General features: G+C 40.4%; 1 protein-coding gene across 1 annotated transcript in view; it reads left to right on the top strand.

The window, feature by feature from the left end:
- LOC306753123 (transmembrane protein 47-like) overlaps positions 1-10,972 on the top strand; it is a gene marked incomplete at both ends in the record, with an annotated part of 19,998 nt that extends 9,026 nt beyond the window's left edge. The window contains 2 exons of the mRNA XM_079236966.1: positions 6,244-6,384; positions 10,794-10,972. Of these exons, the coding sequence (XP_079093092.1) occupies positions 6,244-6,384; positions 10,794-10,972 (320 nt within the window). The remainder of the gene's footprint in view (positions 1-6,243; positions 6,385-10,793) is intronic.
- Positions 10,973-11,831: the final 859 nt, after the last annotated feature.

The following is an 11,831-nucleotide window of genomic DNA, read 5'->3' as shown; positions in this document are numbered from 1 at the left end:
CAAAAAACGAAATGGCGACGGCCAAAAAGCTGAGAAGGCGACGGCCAATAACCAAAATGGCGATGGCCAAGAACAAAGAAGGTCAAAATCCAAAATGGTGGCTGCCAAAAACCAAGATGGCGACTGCCAAAAGCTAAGATCACAATGGCCCAAATTGAGACCTTAAAACAACAGTCCTCAAACCAACGAGTGACATCTCGGTGACTACACAGTTTTTACATATGGAATTTACATTTCCAGATGCTGTACAGAGCTGCTTCATGAATCTGTTCTGGAGACAGGAACCCAAAGTACTACAGCAGTTAATCAGCGTGAAAGCTTGGAGTGGCTTTATAGTGAAGAAAAAAAATGTGACACCGCAGTGCAGTAATCCTGTCACATGGCAAACAGTCATATTACAGCCAGAGGTATTTCTCTCTGCGTGAGTGAGAAAGGTTCACAGAGCAGCACAGTGTGTGTCTGTGTGTGAGAAACTGGTGCAAGCGCTAATTAGCATGTCATGAAAACAACCAGCGTGATGATATGTGTGAGAATGGAGAGAGAGCATGGATATGGTATGATAAATTCTACGGTTGCCTACATGTGTCCTTGATGCAATTTCCAAAATACAAAGCAGCCATTCATATGTGCGTGAATGAAAGAGCGGGAAAGAGGGGACGAGGTATTCGTAACAGTTGCAGTGACTGTATATGTGTGACATTGTGAGAGAGAATACAAGTTTACAATATGTGTCATATAGTATTTACTCCAAGGCAAAACAGGTAAATAGAACTATAACAAAACAGCATTGCATTTGGATGCATTTTGCCAATACTGACTAGTTTAATAAGTTCATCCTTGATTAAATGCATTTTAAGACTGTGATTCAAAGGTAGCTGAACCACATCAAATAAGGGGGATGAAATGTCAACACTTTGTCCCGCCCCTCGTGTGTGACACCGACACACAGACAACCTTTGGCGTCTGCGTGACTTTAAGCAACACCCCTCTGCATCAATGACGCTCAGAGAAAAGGCTTTCTGAGTGTGATGATGTAAAATAAGAAAACACAGAACTTTCAAGTGAAAACAGCAGGACGAGTTTTTGTTACATATGTTCCTCCATAATGAATACATTTAGTTACTGATTTATGTATGAGGTATATCACAGTCTCAACATTACAAACCTAACACAGTAAACCTAAAAACTTAACACTTGAATTCATGTAAATGAAAACACAAAATTCAGGTACCAGGTGACAATTCAAAATATAAAAATATAATGCAATACAGTGCAGTAAGGCTCGCATGTGTTCTGTATTGCTTTCAAATATGTATTTTCCTGTAGGATCAACTCTTCTCATTTAATGTTATCTTTGCTCAGAATCTGTTCTAATGTTCTAATGTTCTGTTCTTGGAATCTGTTCTATTGTTTTAATGTTCTAATGTTCTGTTCTAGGAATCTGTTCTCTGTTCTAATCCTCTTAATTGATTAGTCAACTAATCGGTCGTTTTGGGTCCTAGCTGAAATTTCTTTAGTCAGGTTTTCATGCTAAATGAGCATATCTCTGTTAAAGATTTAAAGATAAGATTAGATAAAGTGGCGCTTTTGTGTGATTCTTTGTCTTCGTCGACAAAGACTTTCCTTCCTAAAAATGTCCTTATCGCTTTTGTATGTTAAGTAAACTCTTTACATTTGCATATTCAACCCAATATTACAGTTGAATTAATTTATAAACACCTGAACTTTAATAGCTCATTAGTGTTTCAGCTCGATTTCTGCTCCTCTTCAAAACATATGTAACATCTGTTTTTCTGAGAAGTCAAAATAATATCGTAAAATGTTGTAAAACTAATTTTGAAATATGAGAATAAAGTTGCAATTTAATGAGAATAAAATCATAGTATTTCAAGAAGAAAATCTATCTGCTCTATAAAACCAAAACTTCTAGACTTCTGATCAAGCATGGAGTGGCTAGTAAGCCAAAACTATTCCAGAAGGGCCTTTTCAATTGTAAAAGATATAGGCCAACTCAAATTTTAACTCAACATTTCATCATCAGGAGGAGAGGGCTGGACTGTCTGCTTAGTGAAATACAAGATTACATCAAATAACATTATAGATTTGCAGAACAAAGCATCATCAGTTTTCAATACTATCTACAAACACTGCACATATTTTTGTTTTATTGCTATGTTTCTGTATAAAGCTCTACAATGAACGCTGCCTCCTCCAGTCACCTCACACCGTGGATAGCTGCCTTATTGATAGCTGTCAGTTTCAAGCGGTTTCACCTCCTTCAGATGCAGTGAGACAGTCCAGCAAACAATCAGTGAGGTCTGGACCTCGTAATCAAGCTGTCCGCACAAGAAGAGAATTGCTCCATGCTGGTCAACAAGTACTTCTGCTCGTGTGTGTGTTCTCTCCAAAGATAATCTGAAAATTGTTTCTCAGATATTGGTACCGTCTATTGCTGTCTATACACATTTCTATGCTGTATATACTATATTTATTTACACACTTCATATACTTTGCATTTTTATTATTGAATTTTCTTAAATGTCTTAGAACTGTGTTTGCTGCTGCCACAACCAAATGTCCCCTTGGGGATGAATAAAATATGTATCCTATCCTATGCCCTTGAAACCTACAATGGAGGTTTATTTAAAAAAGACACTTCTCGAGGTCCTACAAGTCTGGCATGCAACATACACATTCTTTATGGTATCATATTTTCCATTGATAAAACACATGTCAAAAAGGAAGATTACATGCGTGTGTCTGATAGACAGAGAGATTGTATTCTCACTGAACCATAGTGCTGACATTAGTTTTGATTGGTTATTTGATGCTTTTCGCTTTCACGCTGCCATTTGATTGGCCGTTTTCACAGAGGGAAGCAGCTCTGCGCTTTGGGGGAATGTGCAAGTTAAATATGAATGGACGTGAACCACCTGAGCCTCCTGAGAGTCTTTTATTGAAACCCTCCACCTCCATACACCTGTCCTTGTTGCATTGCTTTTTTACAGGGCAACGTTTTTGGGACAACTCTCAAGGGACAGAATTGTAGTGCTTTTGTTGAGCCGACTTCAAGGAAAAAACTGAATTTGAGCCTAAAGTGCTTTACCTAAAACATGACGCAAAGCCTGGAAAATAGAAACTACAGGAATATTTTGTTGCAAGGAAACATTTCATTGAAACTGAATCGGTGTTCTAATCAGCAGCATCATTCAAGATTGAGAATTTTCTTAATATAAGATGCTTTTATTTCTCCTCTCCTTTCTGCTCTCTCTATCTTCTCTCCTTCCTGGCTCCCCTCTCTCATGTTTAATTTCCTCCTTCCCTCTCTGCGTCCCACCATCCACCTCTGCATCACATCTTTCACCTCTATCTCCATCTCTTTCCCTCCCTCTGCCTCTAAATCTCTCATTTTATTTATCTCTCACCTCCCCATCCATCTTTCATGAGCTTTTTTTTTTTTTTACCAGACTTGATAAGTAAATTTAGGCATCATCTGTATTTACACAGCTTAAATAGCCGAGCTGTAAAATACTAAATACATCCACTTGAACAGCCCTGCAGTATACCGTTGATGCTACTGTGCATCAGCTTTACATCTGTACTGATAGCTACATTTCTGCGTCAGATGCAGTTCATCGATGTTTTATCCAGATCTTTCAGTTTGAATTTTTTTTTTTTCGACCTAGGCCTTCAGTGCCGTCTGATATTGTTTACATAAATACGCGCATGACAGGATGCTGCGTCATTAACGGACAATGCATGTAGTTCACATCAACAAGAACCAGTCACATTTAGTTATGTAGCCGAGGGTTTATCTTGCACCTATACGTCACTTTATTAATAAAACAACAACACGATGCTGCGTAGTTTGCACAAGACGGCAACCACTTTTATTCTCGTTCCACACTTCACAAGAACATTTCCTCTCCTCCTCTCCTTCTGTTTTTCCCTTCACAATAAAAGCCCCAGAAACGTACATCAGAACACTGAGTGCTGTTCAAATACTCAATATAATAGCTTACAGTTATAACAAAACATGACAACAATCCAACAAAACTGTGGCACTAAAACACCGCACACACAATGAAGAATGATATTAACTACCGTAAAATAATTATTCAAAATAATTATAATACATGTAGTGTATTTGTGAAAAACAATTAAATTATAAATATAGCTATAACTTTGTGATTCTGTTTAGGCCAGCCGAGAAATCTTAGCAGGCCCTGACGACCCACCACTGGTGTGCGTGTGAGTGTGTGAGTGTCAAGCCCCTAAACGTCAAGCTATACTAGCAATATAACATTTCACAGTGAAATAACTATTTTTGTGTCCTAACAAAATGTATAACATGATTCCACTATGTTTAGAGACATTTCACGTATTTTAGAGTATTTTGATGATTATCTAGATTATATCGTGAATTGTCACATTAGCAACTGAGCTAACAAGCTTGGTATTCGACACAACTCAACTTTCAAAGGAAAGAATCTGTGAACACGGCAACCAGTTCTTAACAGCTTGTTAGCTCACCAGCTAGCTAGTTTGTCAACTAACGTTCTCCCTGTATGTAGTTATTTGGGTCATCGAGCTTCTAGAACCACATGAAGACACATGGATTAGTTTTGCTGTGACATCTAATGTATGACAAGGCCTTAAAGGTGTGTTCAGACAGAAAGCAAAGTGGTCAATCTTGAGTCTGACCATAGTCTGTATGTAAGAAGTGGATGTAGTCATCATGGCGTAACAGATCTGGTAGTGGCAGCGACCTGTCATTCACAGTAAGCAAGCATACTCCATTTGATCGTCTGTTTGACTCGAAATGGACCATCATTTACGAAATGAACATCATGCAGTATTGAAGAAGACTTGAAACTAGATATTTAGATCGTAAACTCATGTTTACTGAGGGAATAAATCAAGAGAGAAGTAGAGTTATTTTCTCATAGACTTCTACACAATCAGACTGGAGGGGTCGCCCCTGCTGGTCAGTAAAGAGAATGCACGTTTTAAGACAATTCCGCATTGCCTTCACTCGGCAGAACCGGAGGTTGTGACATGTTAATAGTACCAATTTTAGGTGTGGCTCTATGTGAGCATGTATCTCTCTCTCTCTCTGTGTGTGTGTGTGTGTGTGTGTGTGTGTGTGTGTGTGTGTGTGTGTGTGTGTGTTATATTTCAGTGTGCATCAAGCCACAGTGCTCCCTATATATAAATGTGGACAGATTTTTGATAACATGCCAGTAAAGCTTTTTAGCCGAGGCTTTTTGTCAGCTCAGGTACTAAGTGCTCTCTCTCTCTCTCTCTCTCTCTCTCTCTCTCTCTCTCTCTCTCTCTCTCTCTTCATTACTTTCACTCCGCTCTGTCCCCCCGTCACATCCTCCTACCCCCCTCTTAACTTCACCACCACTTCTCCTCTTCCCTTCGTCATCTGTTTTCACGCCGCCTCCTCTTTGTCCTTGTAACATGATGTTGATGCCTCTCCACTTGCATGTGTCTCCTCTTTTATCTTTTTATATTTCCTTACCCCATCCCCCCTTGCTTCCTTCTTTCCTCCATGCTTTATTCTCTCTAAATGTTTTCCTAATTGCATCACTTTTCCTCCCAATTACCTCTTTCCTTTCTCCCCATCTTCCCTTTTCTTTGTTCCTTTTTTATTTTTAGCATTGCTTTTATTCCCTACTCTTCTCACCCCATCCCGTTCCCTTCCTCTCTTTCACTTAACTTTGTCCGTCCTTTCTGTCAATCCATCCTTCCTTCATCTTTCTCCTCCTGTCATCTTGCCTGACTTCTGTCCTTCTATCCTTTGATTTACCACACTATCTCATCCCTTTCACTTTCCTTTCACTTTCCAAACTTCCCTTTCTCTCACCCCATTTGCCCTTCACTTCCTTGTTTTCTTTCACTCTTACTGTATGTGGTCATACTTCCTTAATTTCACCACCGTTCTTTCCTTATTGTGTCTTTCCTGCTTTTCCATCTGTGCCCCTTATTTCTCTTATCTTTCCTTCCACTTCCCATCCATTTTCTCTCTTCATTCTTCCTTCTCTCTTTCCTCCTCAAGACTTCATCCTATTTAATTCCTTTTTTGGTTCCGGTATCCTTGAATGTTGCATTTATTCATGACTGTTCTCTATATGTGATTTTTTTTTTAATGCAACATGTTGCATGCACGTTGCCTCCTCGTGCTAACTCACTTTTCTCACTTTCCTCTCTTCATTTCCTCTCCTCCTTTCCTCCCAGACTGGCAGGTTGCTACGCTGGCACTGTTGCTAGGTGGTGGAGCCCTGGTGCTGATGTCATTCCTGGTCGCTCTAGTTGCCGTGTGCATCGGCACGAGACGGCGATTCTACGCGCCCGTCGCCTTCATGCTCTTCGCCGCAGGTCAGCACACACACGCCCTGGGTCGAGGGCCACACGTTCAATATGCGCTAAAACACACACACCTAATGACACACACACTTAATTAGCCAATTTAGACAAGGTAACTGGAAGGTTGCAGGGTAATCACATCGGAAAGTGACATGCATTTAAATGATAATCCTTACTTACCCATTAAATAGGCACGCACACACACACACACACACACATACACACACACACACACACACACACACACACACACACACACACACACACTGCACTCCTCTCTCTCCCTCAAACTCATTTAGAGAGAATCCTATTTTTATGAGGGTCATGCCTATCCCTTTAATTTCCCCAGTCAGCCCCAAATCTCAAGTTGGACAACCGTCAAGTTTCCCCATTTCCCTCATTTCCAACCTCCCGGAATAATTGGAGAATTATTTTTTTTAGGCGTGAAAGGTTTCATTTGGCAAAACTGGATGTGTTGCCTTCTGAATCATACTGGCCAAACCACAGAAGTGAGCACTGGAGAGGAAATCTTATTTGAAGGTCCCGTGTAGAGATTTACACAATATATGTGATTTCTCATGGACCGGGAGTCTTCTTATCCCATAAAAATACCTTCAAAGCATGTATGAGAATAGAAAATGCATAAACGGATTGGAATTAAACCTCCTTATTACTTTTGGACTGCTCATTCATGTAGTCATTTTGCAGGCTGTAGTGATTGAGAAGCTTTTCTGTCTTCAGCCTCAACAAAGCAAACAGTGTGCCACTTCCAGCTTAAATACATAAAGAGGTACAATGTGAGAAGAGCCTCAGGTTCCAGACATATTTTCTCCCATGTAAATTCACTGCAAGTAGGTTTTTACATCACTCTGTAGCTTCCAAGTGGTGTTTGATTTATTAAAATTCAAACATTTAAATCTTTATTGAAGTATACGTATGTGTCAGAGACAAAATGGTCTTTCTCAAGCCTTTCTAAAATTGTTTTACCATGTGACCTTCAGGTTTTCTTCATGATGACGTTGCTACATACATATAAATAAATCCATCAATAGTGGATTACCTGCAGTAATTTAGGTGGTGGTCGGCATGCTCCCAGCTTTAAGAAGTGGGCAGGTGTACCGTCATGGAAGCTATAAGCAACTCTCTAAAACTATAACTACATATATACAACTATAATCTATAACTGCTCTATCAAGGGTTTTTGACACGTTAGTGACAAAAAATTCGGAACTACCCCTTTCAGTTATTTCCAAATTTAGCAGACGTTGACTTGGCTAGAGCGAACATTCCTCTTATTAATAACCTTATTGACTCATTTGTTTTGGTACGTCACCGCTTGTTGCAAACTGCGGATTCGGTGTTTCCATATGAAAAAAAACGGGTTGCAGATGGAGTCAATTTCTTTGGCTAAGAAACACAGGAGTCCCTTGAAAAATGTAGCAATGCAATAGACTGTAAGTTTAAATCGTTTAAATTAGTTTTTTGATAAATCATGTTTATGCATGTAAGATACGTAACCTCAGCTTCCATTATATAATCCAGTCACAAGCATGAATCAGAGCTCTGGCAAATTAAAAAAATGCTTTGTTGTACCTTTTGACTTTTTATCAAAGAACCAAAACCCCTCTGCTGTACTGATGAGGTTTGTCTCCTTCTGACCCTTGGAAGTGCTCCAATGCCAGTCACCTCACGTTGTCTTTGCAAAACATGAATAGGACTTTTGCTTCCAGATTCCTGGATGGCCCAAATAACTGCTATTACTGCATCTCACCTGTAAACCTGCAGCTAAACACTAATGGACGTAAAGGATTTCAAAAACTGATAGCTTTGTCAGCACTGTTGCCATGAATGTTGCTGTTAGCACCGTTAGCTTCTAGCCGCTGGCTCATGCCGCGTTCACACCAAAAGAGTTGCGAATTTTCCCAACACTTTTTCACCTGACTTTAGTCGCAACCATTCGCAGCGGAAAGGGGGCGCGGCTTTCTCCGTAAAATAGTTTTAATTTCCGCTATCCACCATGGAAGGAATAACAACTATTTCTAATGTTATCTCCGTGGCTTTACTCTGTGAAAACAGTTACTATTTCCGCCATTCACCATTGAAATAACCATTAGTTCTGCTTTATACTTGTTGTGGAAGTCCCACGAACGTTGGAACATCAAATGCCCCCGTGTCTGTGTTCATAATATTATCCATAGTTGCACACAGCTCCGACTCCTCCAGGACGAGTGTCTGAATGAAATGACAGGCGGAGTTTCTCAACTCTGACTGGCTTTTGCAACTCAGTGTTGGGCGAAAAAGCTGAAAAGCGATTTTTTACCTCATTCGCGCCGCCCGACGAAAAATTTGCTTTTTCACAACCATTTGCATCTGTGCATTGACTTAACATGTAATCTACTCGCGCGAATATTTCGCCACTCTTTTGGTGTGAACGCAGCATGAGACATCTGCATGTTCCGTGTGCAGGGCGGGCAATCCCAGCTGATCAGTTGCAGCTGCAACGGTAGTCAACCAATCACACGGTGCATCTAATCAAAGAGCACAAAACTATACGAGAGGTAATTTATTTTCTAGATCAGCTCAGGAAAATTATCACTGGTAGTCAGTATCGTTTAACCGTATCAATACTACTTTTTTTTTACACTCTTCAGCTGTAAATATAAATATATTTCATTCCAGTTAGTTGGTATTCTATTCTATTTTATTGTGTATATTTAAATATATATAGATATATATACATTACTTTATTTTAATTTGTATATATCTCTCATCCCTGTTGCTTCTTTATATATTTGATCTTTTATCTTGTGTGTTTGTATTTCAAGTGGTAAAGCGCTACTGATGACGACTGATGACGATAAAAAAATTTCCCCTTGGGGATTAATAAAGTATATATTCATTCATTCATTCATTTGCTTGACTGGGTTATTTTGGTGGGAAACCCAGGTCTACTAGTGGTACTATGATAAAGATACTTTGGCAGAAAAGAATGCACTGATACTAAGTTTCAGAAGGATTGCTTTATTTTGCTACAAACTTCAGAATAAAGGAAATAATCTGAAAGACGATCCCATGTTGATTGTGTCTTTAAAATGTTAACAATGCGAGGGCCTTCAAAAGGCTGAAACCACAAGAAGTTGTTAAAACTGGATTACGTCGCTCATCATTTTCTACATAATGGATTGGAACCCAAATGTGCTCGTACCACTCATCAAACTTTAGAGAAGCCTTTTACTTTGAAAAAAATCAAAATGCACTGCATTTGATTCAATAATAATCAATACTTCAAGCACAAATCAATATATAATTTTAGAGCTTAGAAATTCAGGAATCTATGAATATTCAACACACAAACACTCAAAAAACCCTTCCTGTCAAAAAGCCTCTCTTATAGAAGCAGAGCAAAGTGTGTTTGTGTTTGTGGGATGGACTAGAAAGAGACCCCTCAGTGAACGATAGATCACAAACACTACTAGACAGCTAATACCTTTAAAGCAGTTTTTCACATCTTCTGTGTTAATATTTGTGTGTTTTTGGAGATTATGCATTCCGTGTTGTTGTTTTTTTAACGCAGGAAAGTGCCAGAGCTTGTTTATGTTCCCACAAGATGAATTCTCTTTGAAGAAAAAACTATTGATGTGCTCTCCTTTGTTCCACTGCCATCCATCTCTCCCCCTCCCTTTTTAAACATCTATCTCTCTGCCCTGTCCCCTGTTCCCCTCATCGCTCCACAAAGTCGTCCCGTTTCCTTTGACACTGAAGTCCACCTCTGTTTCTCTCCCCCTACCTCTTCCTCCTCTCCTCCACCATCATCCCCTCCCTTCGCCTCTTGCCCGATGAAGTTTGATTTATTTTGCTCTTCCAAATCGTGCCCAACAAACTAAACAGAGCTAAATGACATTCCCTCCAGGCTCCTGACTCTCTACTCGACCCAGTCAATGCTAATTTTGGCAGTTTTCGTACGTGACTGCTGAGAAATGTAAAGATTTTTTGTTTTATTTGACTCAATCCCAAAAACCCAATCTCATTCAAATTTGCAGCAAACTTGCTTTTACATGAGAGGAAGTTTGTTCAGAATGTCCCTTTGATTCAATAACTAATAATTGATATACAATTGAATATTGACCCCCCCCCCTACTGTGGAAGATTAGAGGACCAACGTCTTTCTTCTATGTTGACTCACATATGTGTTCAATTCTACAGCTGTTTTTGAATTGCTAAATTACACAGTACATACATATTTAAACGTAAAACGTTTCATACACAGTAGCTATATCTAGGCAAATATAAATAAAACAATTCTACATTAAAACATGTTTGAGTAGAAACTCAGATAAAAGTATGATCCTGAAAAAGGAGCATGATATGCCCCCTTTAAGACATGATGCCTGCCTTGGACTTACCGTCTTCGTCTCCTCCAGTTGTCCTCCAGGCCTGCAGCTTGGTCCTCTACCCCATCAAGTTCATCGAGAGCATCAACCTGAGGATCTACCACGAGTTCAACTGGGGCTACGGCCTGGCCTGGGGCGGGACCATCTTCTCCTTCGGCGGGGGGATCCTCTACTGCCTCAACCCCAAGAACTACGAGGAGTATTACTAGTGCCGATTGAAAGTTAGAACCCTCCATGCTGAGGGAGGTATTCAAGAGGGGTAGCAGGGTTTTGATCTGTTTTTCCATCCAACGGCTCAATTCCCAAGAACTGTAAGGAATACTATACACTGTATTTGAGTAAATAAATGTATCGCCACAAGCTTCCTCCCCGGGGGAAATTCTCTGGGTGATGCTGCTTCAGGGGGGATTTATTTTCTCGCCTCATTCAACAACGAAGGCTGCGTATTTTATTTCATAGCCCTAACATCACCAGGTTGGTCGTTGGGAGAGTTTTACTTCATTCCTAGGACTTGGAGGACCCCTGCAGTAACATAAGGATGGAGGTTAATAGTGATGATCCCAACTCCGTTCTTGTTTCCCCTCCTGGACTAAACTGCAAGTCCCTTGTAGCAACCCTAACTTATTGTTACTTGGGAGACAGGAACGTGAGACTGGGAGGCGTTTGCCACACGTTCACGCACGCATGCACATGCAAAGGCACGTGGCTCATCTCCCATCAACATAAAATCCTCCCGCTGGGCGAAAAAAAATCCAACCCCCCTAGACTCCTGCCCCATCCATGCATCACTATCAGTGCTTTGTTAGGATAATTTTTTTTTTTTAGCTCTTCACAAGGACGTGGAAGCAGATCAGACAACACACTTTGCGCATCATAACTTTTCATAAGACAGTTAGATTCCTCATGGGAAGGTGAGGTGAGGGGGGGATACAGACACTCCATCGACCCACTTTGTCTGTTACCGTGGCAACCCACGGTGTGTGCACACGCAGCTGTCGTGATTGATTAGCCGCGGTCGGGAGGTGTGAGACGGGGCCGCTCGGCTGCCTCCGAAGGGCCCGCTGCCTT

This window comes from Taurulus bubalis (genome assembly GCF_910589615.1).
Source record: "Taurulus bubalis genome assembly, chromosome: 21".
Classification (NCBI taxonomy): domain Eukaryota; kingdom Metazoa; phylum Chordata; class Actinopteri; order Perciformes; family Cottidae; genus Taurulus; species Taurulus bubalis.
This window is presented reverse-complemented; position numbering and strand designations above follow the sequence as displayed.